The following is a 16,142-nucleotide window of genomic DNA, read 5'->3' as shown; positions in this document are numbered from 1 at the left end:
GAAATGGAAATGAGAAACTAAGCAATCTCATTGTAATACCTACAGCAAAACTAAAGAACATCAAAGAAAGAAATAACAAGTTGGACTTCATTCGAATTAAAAACTTCTGCTCTTTGAAAGACAATGTCAAGAAAATAAGACAAGCCACAGGCTGTGAAAAAATGAGAGGCATTTGATAAAGATCTGCTATCTAAAAATATGCAATTTTTAAACTCAACAATAAGAAAGCAGACAACTTGATTAAAAGTGGGTCAATGACCTTAACAGACACCTCACCCAAGAAGATACACAGATGACAAATAAGCATATGAAAAGATGCTCCATATCATCAGGGATATGCTAATTACAACCATCAGATACCTCTACACATCAAAATGGTCAAAATGCAGAGCGCACAGACAGAACTAAATCTGGTGAGAACCGAAAGCAACAATTCACTCACTAATGGCAGGAATGCCAAATGGCACTACCTTTGGAAGACAGTTTTGCAGTTTCTTACAAACTGATGAAACTCTAATACCATATGATCAGCAATTTTACTCACTGGTATTTATCTAAAGGAACTGAAAACTTACATCCACACAAAAACCTGCACATGGATATCAATAGTAACTTATAACTGCCAAAGCTTGGAAGCAACCAAGATGCCCTTCAGTAGGTAAGGAAAGATGCCATGACTTAAGTACAAGGCATTCAAACTACTGTATGATACTGTAATGATGTACACTAATATAGTACACATTTGTCCAAATCCAGTAGTGAATGAGTGGAAGCCCTAAAGTCAATTATGGATTTGGAATAATTATGATGTGTCAATGTGGCTTAATTGGTTCTAACAAGCTGTACCCCTCTGGTGAGAGGTGCTGATAATGGGGAGGCTACATGTGTGGCAGGGATTAGAAAGGAAATCTCTGTGCCTAAAAAATAAAAAAGCTTTAAAAGCTTTAAACAAAGAGATAAGTAGATCAATGGAAAAGACTAGAATAGAAACTGGGAGATTGTTTTTCCTCAAGTGCCATTAGTAAATTATTTCAGTTTTTTTTACAGGCAACTTATAGTTACCACTCCAGATTTTTTTTTTTTTTCCCCTACACAACACTTAAAAATACAACCCCATTCTCAGGTGCAGGCCAACTGAATGTAAACCACAGGCTACAGCATCTCCGGACCCCTCAAAGAATCCAGAAACAGGTATTCCCTCTCCAATCAATTCCATTCGTAGTTATTTATCTAAGAGAAATGACACTCAGTAGCCCACATAAAAACTTGTATAAAAAATCTCTGCAGAAGCTTTACTCATAATATCTCCAAACTAGAAATTGTCCCAAAGTTTATCGATACAGGAACAGATAAGTAAATTGTGGAATATTCATAATACTATTTAGTAACTAAAAACAAACAACTACTGACTCATGAATCAACATGAATCTCAAACAGCATGTGGTGAGCAAAAGAAGCCCTGAAAAAAAATCATCATACTATACAATTCCATTCATACGCAGTTTGAGCACAGGTAAAACCAGTCCACTGTGGAAGACCTCAGCAGTGAATGCTAGGGTGAGGATGAGAGTTCAGGAAACAGGAACTTTCTAAATAAAAGAAATACCCTACATTTTGGGGGTTGGGGATGTAGTAACACAATTATGTGAATTTTGACAAATGCAAAATCTGCTTTCACTGTGTAATTTTACCTCCAAACATATTAAAAGTAAAACAATAAAATGTAAGAGTTAACATAAGTAGGTCTTTAAATTCGGATCATCAGAGTTGACCTTTAATTGATAAAATAACAGTCAAGGGTGGTGGTGCATGCCTATAATCCCAGCAGCTCAGGAAGATGAGGCAGGAGGATCACAAGTTCAAAGCCAACCTCAGCAATTTAGCAAGGCCTTAAGCAACTTAGTGAGACCCTGTGTCAAAATAAAACAAAAAGGGCTAGGATGTGGCCGGTGGTTAGATGATTAAGTGCTCCTGGATTCAATCCCTGGTACCAAAAAAAAAAGATAAAATAACAAAGATGATTGGGTCTTAAAGGAAGTCACTGGGGAAGTTACCAAAAAAGTCTCCATTGTTGCTATTAGTAAATATCCATTCAGGTTGAATTACAGAGAATCAGCTACAAAGTTAACTGGAAAAGAGAAGTTATGACTAAAACTTGGGCTTTAAAAAGATACATAATTATAGATAACATTGACTAGTAGGAAATAGAATACATCCAATGGTTAAACTCAATGGCAGACACCTATAATCCCAGTGGTTTGGGAGGCTGAAGTAGGAGGACTGCAAATTCAAAGCCAGCCTCAGCAAAAGCAAGGCACTAAGCACCTCAGTAAGATCACATCTCTAAATAAAATACAATAGAGCTGGAGATGTGGCTCAGTGGTCAAGTGTCTCCTTGCCCCCAGTTCAATCCAGGGTACCAAAACAAGAACAAGTACAACTAGGTGATGGGTTATGGGCAACGTATTCTTTTCTAGACTTCCCAAGCGTTCCAATTTTGTAAAATAAATATCAACTACTTTTATGATTGGAAAATGTTCTCTGAAAACATTACAAAAAGAAGGCTCATTATCACTTCAAATGTTTGTAGCTATCTCAAGACCTTCATGCAGCAAAGTCTTTGGACTCCTCAACCTTCTTTGAAAGGTTCAGAGTTAACCTAGGGCACTGTGTTGAGTATTTCACATATACATCTTATTTACTTAAAACAACAATTCTATAAGATAGACATAATTATTATGATTCTCTTAACTGACACCATTCTCAGAGAGAGGTACTATTATTATCCTCATTTAGAACACAAAAACCAAGGCTGAGGTAGGCTAAGTAATTCTCCCCAACTGATCATCAGTGGAGCTGCACATGAACCAAAGCAGCTCACCCCAGAGTCCAAGCTCTACTCTTCAGACTTAGCTGTCCTCCATCTGCAAAGGCCATCTGGGCTGCTGCTGTTGCTGAATGGACTGGGCACTATCTGTGAGTCACTCCGTTTAATTATACAAATATAATCTTATTTAATTTAAAACTTCTATAATGAAATCAATTCATGGATAATTATCATGGGGAATTAGGCACATCTTGACCCATACATTCTAAAGGACATCTAGGATCACCTTCCTTTGCAGTCACAGTAAGATTACTGAGCCAGTATGAGACTGCTGGATATTTCTACCAAAAAGCTATGCTTAGTTGGGTATGGTGGCACATGCCTGTAAACCCAGAGCCTCGGGAGGCTAAGGCAGTAGGATTGAGAGTTTAAAGCCAGCCTCAGCAACTTAGAGAGACCCTGTCTCAAAATAAAAATAAAATTTAAAAGGGGTTCTGGATGTGGTTAAATGCTCCTGGGTTCAATCCCTCGGTACCATAAAATAAAATGAAATAAAAAGCTACGCTTAAATGGAAATGTATACAACCCATATTGCACTGTATTAATTCACTGCACTGCTTAGTTCCACTCTATAAATTATTTCTGTTGTAATCTTTTAAAAGACCAAATTAGGATTTTAATATAAAATTCCCTTATTTTCTTTACATTATTTTAAGGATCAGATATCATTATATGAAAAAGTAAAAAGCATCAAGACAAATATACAGTATTATTTCTCTTGATACTAAATATTAGAAATTCCCAACTCACCAAAATAGAGAAGATGGATCAACCATTCCTCTAAGAGCCAACTTGTCTCTACTCATTCTTTAATGACTACATTCTAATAACCTACTCCTTTAGAGCAGATTTTCAGTGTGTTCCCTAACCACAATCAGGGTTATCTGCAAGCTTGTTAGAAATACCCATCCCAACCTGCTGAATCCCAAAGCTTAAGGAGGGCCCAGCACACCTGTGAAAATCTGCAGATCATTTGAGCACCTGGCAGAATAATGACGGACTGCGTTGGAGCCTAAATCTAAATGAATACCTTGACTCCAGGAAGAGTTCCCTGCAATATCAAACCCTACATCTTCAGACTACTTTCTAGAAAAGAATAATATTTCAGAGACCGTACCTGAACAAACCAAAAGGCCCTCCTCTCTAAGACACCTATGAAATCCACCTCTAAGATACCTGTGAAGTTCTCCCCTAATGCACCTGTGAAGCCTGCTTCTAAACACCTGGAAAGCCCTCCCCTAAGACACCTGGGGTAAGTCCTCCGTTATGACACCTGGGAAACCCCTCTAAGATAGCTGTGAAAAAAGATGATACAAGTTTATTTTGGTCCCTTTTTAGATACACAATGAAAAAGAACAAAAAGGATTTCTGAAACTACAAAAGCAAATTTTTATCAACCTTAAAACGAGAAGATTCCTTTTGTTTTTAATTGTAGATGGACACAATACCTTTATTTTTTATTTATTTGTATGTGGTGCTGAGAATCAAACCCGGTACCTCACATGTGCTAGGCGAATACTCTACCACTGAGCTACAGCCCCAGCAGAGATGATTCTTGCCCACTTGGCGAGTTAACCTAACACTTTCCTCTTTCTACCAGCCACGTTCTCTGTGCAGAGCAACATCTCTTACCACCTGCAGCAGGAGAAAACTAATCTGAATGTTCATGTGGTTTCTAAATCCCATTTAAGTTAATCCTTTTTGCTTTCCTTCTATAGGCCAAGTATTTTCTACTGAAAACTACCAAGTTTGGGTTATTTTCAGTAGAAAACTGGAACATGCCCTCTAAAATAACAGCACATCAAGTTTTGCTGCTGTTGAAATGAAGAAATCATTTTATTTTGTTGCTAGTTTTAATCACATTAGGCCTTGTTATCACTGCCATGTTGTTGAAATGGCTTATTTCTGTTAAAACAGAAAAGTATTTTGTTATAGAGCCACACAAAATTGGGAACAAGGGGGAAAAATAAACTGAGAATGTCTAACGATTTTTGTACACTTCTAAGTTTAAAATTTTTTTAAAAGGAAAAAAAATTATATTAAAATGTAAACTGTAGGAGCTGGGGTTATGGCTTAGTGGTAAGTACTTAGTCATGAGTTCAAAGCCAGCCTCAGCAACTTAGCAAGGCCCTAAGCAACTCGGAGAGATTCTATCTCAAAATAAAATATAAAAAAGGGCTGAGGATCTGGCTCAGAGGTTAAGCATCCCTGGGTTCAATGCCCAGTACCCCCTAAATAAACTGACCCAAGTTTTCAAGTGGGTTCTGCTTTATAGGCTGTGCGATGATGGAAAGTTGTTCAATACCTGGGTACCTCCATTTCTTAATCTGTAACATGATGCTGCGATAGCATGTACTTAACTACCTAGTTTTACAAAATGGACTAAAAGAGTTAAATATTTTAGTTTTTTTCAAAATCAGAGTACACTTTACACACACACACACATAGATTGATAAGATATAAATATGTATCACTACAGAGACCACAAGGGCCAATATCTATAGGAAACATAGTAAGAAAGTTGTCAAAGATTTCAAGTCAGATTCCATGGAGGAGCGGATGAGGGGAGAAAGAGAATGAAAAAACAAAACCAAAGTTTCAGGTCCAGGCATCTATATAGGTAAAGCCTCACAATTCTTCAAGGTACAAGTGCTACTTAAACTGTCCATAGAACAGATATGAAAGACCTCCAAACTCTCTTTGACCAAGTTAACGTAACACCGGCAAATATGACAGCACTAAAAGGGGTCTATCTCATTAATGATTAGTAATAAAAACTAAATGAAACATTTGCAAATAAAATTCAACAACACGATATCTTTTAATTTTATAATTATAGGAATGATTCAATTGGTAAGAGAAAAATCAATATAGATATATACCAATATAGATGTAGCAACAAAATCCATAATATATCTAGACATCAACTTAATAAGACAGACAAAACGATAATGCACTTCTGAACAACATAAAACTCCATGAAAGGATATGATTTCTAAGTATGTTAAGAGACTCAGGAAGCCATAAAACTATTAAAATGTTACATTTCTCCTAAAATGATTTACAAGATTCAAAAATATTACCATAAAAATGCCAGGTTGTTTTGGTGGGTTAGTTTTTTATTTTTCTTTGGTCTATTTTTAAGAATTTAAAAAAGGGCCCTAGTATTTATCTACAAGAGTGGTTCTGGGGGCGCTGGAGTTGTAGCTCAGTGGTAGACTACTTGCCTAGCATGTATGAGGCACTGAGTTTGCTCCTCAGCACCATGTAAAAGTAAATAAAGACATTGTGTCCATATACAACTAAAAAAAATAAACACTTTAAAAAAAAGAGTGCTTCTAGGGCTGGGTAGCTCAGTGGTAAAGCACTTGCCTAATGCATGTGAGACACTGAGTTCAATCCTTAGCACTACATAAAAATAAATAAAATAAAGGTACTTTGTCCATCTACAACAAATAAATAAATAAATAAATAAGAGTGGTTCTGTTGCCACGAAAATCACCTGAGGAACTATAAACTATTTTAATACCCTGTCATACCCTAGAGACTCTAACTTAACTGGTCTGTAGTGGGGTTCAGGCACTATATTTTTTTAAATTCCCCAAGTAATTTTGATGTACAGCCTGGGTTAAGAACTGCACATCTTAATAAGCAGCACCATCAGATGCTAAAATTCACTGTACAAACAGGAAGTAAGTTTCTGGCACAGAAACAAGCAAAGATCCCTACAACTAAAGGAAAAGTCCAGAACTTTACCCAAACCTTGCACTATCTGAAAGGTGAGTAAAGTATATACAAAAATATAAAAAATAAAAATAAATAAAAGCCAGGCACAGTCTGTAATCCCAGCAGTTTAGGAGGCTGAGGCACGAGGATCATGAGTTCAAAGCCAGCCTCAGCAACTGAGCAAGGCCCTAAGCAACTCATAGAGACCCCGTCTCTAATTAAAATATTAAAAAGGGAGGCTGGGAATGTTGCTCAAGTGGTAGCGTGCTCGCCTAGCATGCGTGGGGCACTGGGTTCGATTCTCAGCACCACATAAAAATAAAAAATAAAGATATTGTGTCCATCTAAAACTATATATATATATATATATATATATATATATATATATATAAATACACACACACACTAAAAAGGGATAGGATATGGTTCAGTGGTTAAGGACCCCCCGGGTTCAATCCCTGGAACACCCCCTCCCCCAAAAAAACCCAGCACATCAAATTGGTGGGAAAAAAGATAAGATTACCAATATCTAAATAAACTGTATTGGGATGACTATAACTGAGAAAAACAATAACAAAAAATGCTAGATTGGGCTGGGGATATAGCTCAGTTGGTAGAGTGCTTGCCTTGCATGCACAAGGCCCTGGGTTTGATCCCTAATGCCAAAAAAAAAAAAAAAAAAACCTGCTAGATTTTCTTTAGCCAAAATTAACTAAAGATTCACAGATTAAGAAGGAAACTACAAGACAATATTTTTCTTTTTTTTTTTTTTTTTTTTTTTTTGTGCCAGTTACTGAACACAGGGTACGGCCTCACACACACTTAGCATGCACTCTACCAATGAGTTACACCCCCACCCTTTCTTCCTATTTTGGAGATGGGGTCTCATTATGTTAACTAGATCAGTCTTAAACTTCTGGGTTCAAGTGATCCTCCTGGCTCAACCTCCCAAGTATCTGGAATTACAGACACACTCTAGTATGCCTGGCCCAAAAGAATATTTATAATCTTGGGATAAGAAAAGCATTTCTGACCATGACAAAAATCTAAAAGCAATAAAGGGAAAAAAAAAAATGGATACTTGGTCCCCCCCACCATCACCCCAGCCCCCCAAAAAAACCAGAAACATAAAACTATCACATTGTAACTTAAGTGACCTTAAGTGACTATATTCCTAGTAAAACTAACTTGGCAAATTTAAAAGGGGAATAACGTTTGTCAAAACACACAGTGGGCCTGTTACAGTAGCACATGCCTATAACCCCAGCGGAAGCTAAAGCAAAAGGATCACCTGTTTGAGGCCAGCTCTGGCAACTTAATGAGATCCTAAAAGTGAAAAAGGACTGCAGATTTAGTTCAGTGTTAGAGTGCCCAAGTTCAATCCCTAGCACCAATAAACAAAACTGTGATAGCAGGGATAGGGGTATAGCTCAGTGGTAGAATGTTTGCCCAGCATGCTGAAGAGCCTGGTTTCAATTCCCATACCAAAAAAAATTTAAACCTTATTATTTAATACACAAAAATAATAAGATCATAAACCAATAAGAATAAAATGGGAGGGGTTCAGTGGTAGAGTGCTTACCTAGCACCTGTGAGGCACTGGGTTCAATCCTTAGCACTACATAAACTTAAAATAAATAAAAGTATTGTGTCCAACTACAATTAAAAATATATTTTCTTAAAAAGGTTATCTAAGGGCTAGGGATATAGCTTCACATGCAGAAGGCCCTCAGTTTAATCCCCAGCACCAAAAAAAAAAAAAAAAAAGATACCTATATAGAAACAATATTCTACGTGGAGGTACTTTTTTATTTTCTGAATTATTGTATATGAATTACATATTTTCTTTGTAATGATATTTTAAAACTGGATTATCTTTTTAAAATAAGTTTTTTTGTGTGCATTTTTATCACTGCTTTGTTTTATTTACTTATTTATTTGGATATCCAGGATTGAACACGGGGGTGCTCTACCACTGAACTACATCCCCAGCCCTTTATTTTTTATTAATTTTTTTTTACTTTGAGCCAGGGTCTTGCTAAAGTTGCTGTGAGCTTAAGTTGCTGAGGCTGGCCTTGAACTTGCAATCCTCCTGCTTTAGTCTCCTGAGTCACTGGGATTATAGGCTACATCATCATGCCTGGCTTGCTGTGTGCATTTTAAAATCTTAAGGAATAGTATGAAATAGACTTGTCTTTTCCTTTTACTACTTGACCACCACTATTTGTTCTTTTTATCCCACCCAAAGGCCATTTCAAATATGCTAGTCCCCATCACCACCATGACTGCCTTAGGAAAACCACAGGTAATAGTGTGCTCCCCACACACTAATTTGGCTTACTTTCCAAACAGTGAACATTCACAAAGTGCTGTACGAGAGAAGATCATTCCAAACAAAGAAATGAAGCTCGGGACAGAATGGAAAACTTCAGTGAACAGAGGAACATAAAGTGCTACAGGTATCATAGGCAACTCCAGACCACAGGGAACTCCAAGGACAAAAAGCAAACAACAATCAAAATAACAGTTTCTTGGACAAATAAACTGTGAGGATCCTATTCATAGGAGCCATAATCATTGACCGAAACACACATCATTCAGCTTTTGAATGAAAATTTGTAAAAACAAATAATGACATACAAAACCACCAGGAACTTGAATATGTAGTGGATCCTGGATGACATGAAGTATTAATTCATTTATATGTGATAACGATCTTGTGTTCAGGTCACTTTTATATACATCTTCTCAATGGCTCTCCAAGTGCAGTACAGGGAACCAGACACTTTCAGGGGGACCATACTGACCAAACTGTTTCCATCAAACATGAAGACATGACTGACTTGCCCTTTTCATTTCCACTCAAAAGAGCACAGTGGAATTTTTCAGACCCCTTGTGATATGTGATGCCACTGAGCTTTGTGGCTAGCAGAATGTATGCTTGTGTTTTAAAATCCTCATAAACGCCAATTTTAAAGAAACCTCTCTGGGGTCCTTGATAATTTTTAAGATTATTCAGGAATCCTAGGACCAAAAAGTTTGAGAACCATTGCATTACACTAGTATGTCTACTTTTTTCCTGTATGATTTAAATTCTCCAAAAACTAAAAAGTTTTTTTTAAACTGGCAGTGTGCAGTGATGAGTTAATTAGGAAGATAAAAATATCCATTTACCCAGGAGCTAGAAACCCATTAGAAATCCCCTCTTGATCCAACTCATACAGGTACACCCAGACCCCTCCTCAAATGTCAAGGGACAACTAAAATTAAAGTTCATGTTTCCCTCTGTTAACTTCTCAAAAGAAACACATGCAATTACTTCACTTTTATATTTTAAATTTAAAAACCCCTCTCCCTTGCCTAAGACAGTCACAAGACTTCATAACCACCAATCATGCTAAAGCCAACCTTATGGAAACTGTGCTCTTATCTCTCTCTCTCCCCCTCATTTAGGACTAATCAGATCCACGGTCCAAACTCTGTTCTGTTCTGGAATTTGCTGGACCACACTGAAATAGGTGTCCCATGGCTGCTGTTCAGAAGTCTTTGGTGGCAGGGCTTGTGTGGGGTTTAGCCCATCAATGGCAATCAGTCCATTCTTTCTCTGCACTCTCCTCCCTTGCCAGCCTCCATCCATTCCAGCTGTCTTGCATAAAGCTTGGCATTTGTCTTTCCTCTTCTCCATGTTCTAATCCTGCTCTAGAAAGCAGCTACAAAACTGGTGGCTGCAGGTGGTCAGTATAGTCCTCCTGAAAGTGTCTGGTTCCCTGTACTGCACTTGGAGAGCCATTGAGAAGATGTATATAAAAGTGACCTGAACACAAGATCGTTATCACAAATAAATGAATTAATACTTCATGTCATCCAGGATCCACTACATATTCAAGTTCCTGGTGGTTTTGTATGTCATTATTTGTTTTTACAAATTTTCAGCTCAGGCCTTCCCCAAGCACTGGGTCTCAGAAGCACTTGGTGGCTTCCTAAAACTCACAGTGCTGGGCCCCACCCCAGTTTCCAAGTCAGTGGGTCCAACTTTCCCATAAGCTTAAGGGAATGCTGATGCTACTCCTGCTGCTCTGGGAACAACAAATCGAGAACCACTGCTCTGCTGTTTCTGCTGAGACCCAAAGGCCCGTGTTTCCCCCTGGCTCTGTCCAACCTCTTAAGAGCAACAGGTAGCTAATCACCCTGGAACTGCTTCTCCATGAATAAAGCAGACTATGAAAGTAAACTTTGTTCTCCAGAGGGTGCAAAGGAAAAGGTATATAGGAGGAAAAACTTGATCAGGTGGGTAAATTGAGGTAAAAGAATTTTTTACCAGATCCACTGATGCAATAAAAAGCTAATTCTCAGCAGAAGTTGCCTCTTTCAACCATGTGGTGCTATTTCTACACATTTTCCTCAGAGATTGAAAATTGGCAACTAGCCCAAAGGTACTCCCTATAGTTTTCCAAGTACCTGACGTGCAGGCTATTCTGGCAGCTTCTTTAGGAATTCTCATTTTAAAGACATAGGGAAGAGATATTTATCCCAGAAAGCAGAGCTCCAGATAACAAGTCTCTCTCTCACATTGTAAGTGGCATGTGCAAAGTCCAATAGTAGGGACAGGAAAAGGCCAAGTAGTCCCATGTCGCCATGTTGCTTGGAGAAAAAAAGCCCCCAGTTAAGCAGAAAACAAACACTTCAGCTCACTTACCTTGGTCATGCCTCCTGCCTGTGCCGTGTTCAGTCCCGCATGGCCGGCCATTTGCGGGGAAACCTGTGTTAAAGTCTCGGCCAACACACTGCTCGTGGCCCCCTGCATGGCTGGAGTAGGGTATGGCATTCCAGCTCCCCTTCCTCTGCCAGCAGCCCCAAGAGATCCATTCATGACTTGCGCCTGCCCTTGCTGGGCTTGATTCATTAAGCTATGGCCAGAGTTACTATTGAGGAGGCCTGGATGGGTCTGGTTAAAGTTAGCATTCATGCAGATCCCAGGTCCAGTCTGCGATGTGGCAGGGCTGCTGGTCACCAGCCCCACTTGCTTTTGTGCTTGTGGATTCAGTGCTTGGGAAGCAGGGGGAGTGGGCCCAGAGGTGCTGGCTGCCTGTTTGGGCAGGCTGGGGGCTGATGAATCTCCCTGGTTCAGAGGGCTTTTGCCCATGGCCCCCAGGCTGGCCATGTTCGTACTGTTCGGCTGCCCTTGAGCCTGGCTGCTTAGGCCCTGCTGCACAGGGCTGCTGGCACTCACATTTCCTATTCCTGGGTTGATACTAGCGCCACTGCCTCCTCGAAGAAGCTCCGACAGCTGTTTATGTTTTGAAGCAGCATCTGGAACAAGGTTCCCACTGTTTAAAAGGCCTAATTCTCCTCCATTGGGGATCAGTTCATCAGGAAGATCATTTTCCAAGTCAAACAATGATCCAAAATCTAGAAATTAAACAGAAACGGAAATGAGAAAATAAGAAACCATAATAGCTTTCCTACTGTCACATGTTACTATGATTTTTAACCTAATGGGCATTTGAAGCAGAACACTAGGATGCCTTCAGAGTAATGTCAAAATGATCTGAAATTTGGGGAAAATAAAAGAAGGAAAAAGATTTTTTCATGTTCTAAAAAAGGAAATGTTAAAGGTGAGAGGAGAGCCAGCCCCACTGGATTTTATCATATTCTAAAACAATTATATAATACTATGTGAGAAAAAACTCAAGATATACAAGGATAATAAATAGAAAGTCCAAAAAGTCACTAAAGTTAAAATGGTTTTAAGAATCTATGTGTATTAGAAAGTAACTGGACATTAGATAAATAGTAGTTTGGGGAAATGAAAGCTCAACCTTAAGTGATTGTACTTTTTTAAAGTTAAATCATTTTTAAAAAAAAACATAATGGAAAACAAGATTAGTGATTTCTCAAAGTGGAAAGCTGCCAAAAATACTAAAGATACATACAGAATTAAAAATTTAAAAATAGAAGTTTAAAGAGTTGTATTATGAGAAGTATCAATCATACAGAATAATGATAAGCACAGCTGGGCGTGGTGATGCACGCCTGTAATCCCAGTGGCTCAGAAGGCTGAGGCAGGAGGATCCTCAGTATATAGCCAGCCTCAGCAACTTAGCAAGGCCCTAAGTAACTCAGCAAGACCCTGTCTCTAAATAAAATATAAAAAAGGGCTGGGGATGTGGCTCAGTGGTTAAGCACCCCTGGATTCAATCCCCAGTATCAAAATAATAACAACAAGGGTAACCACAAAGACTCCCAAGTGGACAAGGCATATAGCATATAACCATCCCAAAGGAAGTGTGTGGTCTTGTGTCACCTCTACTCCCTCACCTCTCTGAGCTTCCCAACCCATAGTAAGCAAGCTGCACATTCATGTACAAAGGATGAGATATGCAGAATGATGTTCACCTTGGTATTATCTGTAAAAGAAAATGCCAATAACAGAAAAGAAAAGGCCAATAACAACAAGAAACAGTTTAGCCTGATGGTAGAGACTAATTGGTCCTGCTTACACCTGAACCTTTGCTTTCTTCCAGCTTTCCACTTACCAGCTATAAAACCTTGGGTAGGTTACTCAGCCCTTCTGTGCCTCAGTTTCCTCACCTGAAAACTAGAGGTGATGATGGCCCCTACTCCTAAGGGTGCTGTAGGAACTAAATGAATGAATGAATGGAAAAGAGTGCTATTATAGGTGACACATGAATTCAATAAGCATTACCTATTACTACTATTATTGTTATCCAATAACAGAAAACTTAATTACTTGGGCTGGGGTTGTGGCTCAGTGGCAGAGAGCTTGCCTAGCATGTGTGAGGCACTGGGTTCAATTCTCAGCACCACATATAAATAAATAAAGATTCATCAACAACTAAAAAAATTTTTTAAAAAGAAGCTTAATTGTTCTGTACTATAAAACATTCTATTTAATATTTAGGATGACTATAGAAATGTAGGGAAATGTTATAAAAACATGCAAATAGAAATGTATGCAAAATGGTACACAGAGTAAGATTAGAACAATGGCGGGAATGTAACATACCAAAAATAAAATTAACTGTGCTTCTCCCCTCCCCCACAATTTAAAAAACTCACCTGCCCTCCCATCTCCCACATTTAGAAGTTTAACAACAACTTCTCCAGGGTGGCAGGTCCTCGTGTTTGCTTACCCAATTACCCATCCCCCTACACTGCTGGCAAACCCATGTGGTTCTGAGGTGGCTGCCTTAGAGTTTCTCTGGGGAAGGGCAGCACCGTTCCCTGGCCAGAGGAGAGAAAGTAGCCAAGCACATGTCCACCTTCCCCGTGCAGGTGACAAAATCCCAGCTCAAGGAAGTTGAACAACTGTCAATAGAAATCATTCTGGAAAAGGTTTTCCTGCACAATAGTAAGGGAGGCTCAGAAAGAAATTTCTTTTCTGACCAGATTCGTCCTGGACCTGTGGCAGTCCTCCTGCAAACAGAAGAAACAACCGCTACTCTCACACTAAAAAACACTAACACTTGAGTCCATGAAGTCCGAACTGCTCAATTATCCAATCCTGGAACCTACTGATGTCTTGTTACATGAGAAAATACACTGCCTACAGTTGAAGCTATTTTAGCTACAGTTTAATATAATCACAGCTGAAAATATCCTATATATCATCAGGTCTATGGATGAGCAGAGCACACAAAGACCATCACAGTGGACCCCCTCCCTCTTCTCAGTCCTTTACCCGACCCCCTTCGGATGCACCCTGCTTTCTTGCCATAATACAGTGACCTGTCACTTAAGATTGGAAGTCTTTTCTGGATATTCTCTTGGGCTAGAAAATGCCACCCTAAACCCCACTCAGTGACTACGAACATTGACCATGCAGACTTCCTTCCCCTACAGAACTGACTAGTGCCTCTTTTTCACTGCCCAAGTTCTCTGTACTCTTCTGCCTGGTAAACCATCTCTATTTAATACACACCTATTTCTCCCCATCTGACCACAAGGAATGAGGCACTACTTACCATGTACACACACACACACACACACACACACACACACATATACAGTTTCCCCAGAACCCTGAGAGTAAGCTACAGACTAGCAGGATACTTTCTTCCCACATACTTCAGTATGTATCGCCTAAGAACACTCTTTCACATAACCAAGTACATTTGTCAAATCTAGAAAGTGTAATACCGAGCATATAATTAATATACTGCCCTTACTCAAATTTTATGGTCCAAATAATGTCTTTTGTCATACTCATTTTCCTGATCCAATTCAGAATCCCAGTTGTCCTGTCTCTAGTATCTCATCCCATCAAGAAAAGCGCTTCAGCCTTTGTCTCCCATTACTGACATTTCTGAAGAGTAGAAACCAGTTGTTTAGTAGATAGTCCCTCAATTTTGGGTGCCTCTTCAGGACCTGTCATTGTGAAGAGACTGAATATAATCCTGGATCAAGCAAACAGTTCCATGAAAAAGCACAGGTGGTACCCAGAGGACCACCCCACTACTGCAGGTCAGTCCAAAAGTTTTATGCTGCTACGTTGTCCTGAATTTTGAGATTTATTAAGTCTCCAGATACAAATCATACAAAATAAAGTTCAAAAAAATTTCCCCCACCATAACTAACATTTTGTCTGCTGCCTTCCAGGCTTTGTCCACATGCACACACACTTTCTACTCATCACTCTACAAATACATGTTTTTTTAATGCAGTGCCACTTAATCCATGAACATGAAAATGAAATTTCATCCAAACCAGAAAGTGGAGCACCAAAATAGAGATTCTTTCCTTCATATTTGCTTGGAGTGGGGATGAAGAGTGTGTAAACTAGAAACAAACACACTCTAAATATTTCATACTTAAAGTGCGGAACAACCTGCAGAATTTTCTAACAGGCCCTTTCAAGCATCCCCAAGCACTCCTCCAAGGAGAAGGTGCCAAGCCAAGGAACAGCAGACAATGCCACAAGAACAGTTAAGATAAATTTGCAAAGTTAGGGCCCCGGCTAGGTGTAGGACAACAGAAAAACTGAAAACAGGAGTTCAGATTCTGACTTAACAATTGGTCATGGGTCCTTGAGCAAATAGATTAATTTCTTCATTGCTTTACCCTCATTTGTAAAGCAAGGATAATATTCCAGGGTTACATGATACACTTTGGACTAAGACATTGGGTGCCATAGATAGTGGTTATTTTATAATATCCTGAAGAACAATTTCTCACCTTTAAAAATCCACCCATCATTGGCTAGGATGTAGGCTCAGTGGTAGTGTTTGTCTAGCATGCCAAGGCTCTGGGCTTAAAAAAATTCACCCATCATCCTACCACTCTCCGATCTACCAGTTTTCATTTATGGCTTATTCTAGTCCTTACCAAATACATGGTCAATTTTTGTAGCTGGGTACTTTTCTCGGGCTAGTGTTTTAGTTTGGTTTTGACTGGTCTGTCAAATTGTGTCCACTTTGATAACACTTTTTCCTCATTCTATTTCAGTCCAAACATAGATATCTAACAACTGTTTGGGTTCAGTAAGAGTTGACTAATTCTTACATCCTCA

General features: G+C 38.9%; 1 protein-coding gene across 3 annotated transcripts in view; it reads right to left on the bottom strand.

The window, feature by feature from the left end:
* Crebbp (CREB binding protein) overlaps positions 1-16,142 on the bottom strand; it is a 134,001-nt gene that overhangs the window by 98,483 nt on the left and 19,376 nt on the right. For all 3 annotated transcript variants that reach the window (XM_071605568.1, XM_071605569.1, XM_071605570.1), the window contains exon 2: positions 11,310-12,022. In XM_071605568.1, the coding sequence (XP_071461669.1) occupies positions 11,310-12,022 (713 nt within the window). The remainder of the gene's footprint in view (positions 1-11,309; positions 12,023-16,142) is intronic.

This window comes from Marmota flaviventris, chromosome 19 (assembly GCF_047511675.1).
Source record: "Marmota flaviventris isolate mMarFla1 chromosome 19, mMarFla1.hap1, whole genome shotgun sequence".
Taxonomy (NCBI): Eukaryota; Metazoa; Chordata; class Mammalia; order Rodentia; family Sciuridae; genus Marmota; species Marmota flaviventris.
The sequence above is the reverse complement of the archived record's forward strand: the minus strand, read 5'-3'. Positions and strand labels throughout refer to the sequence as shown.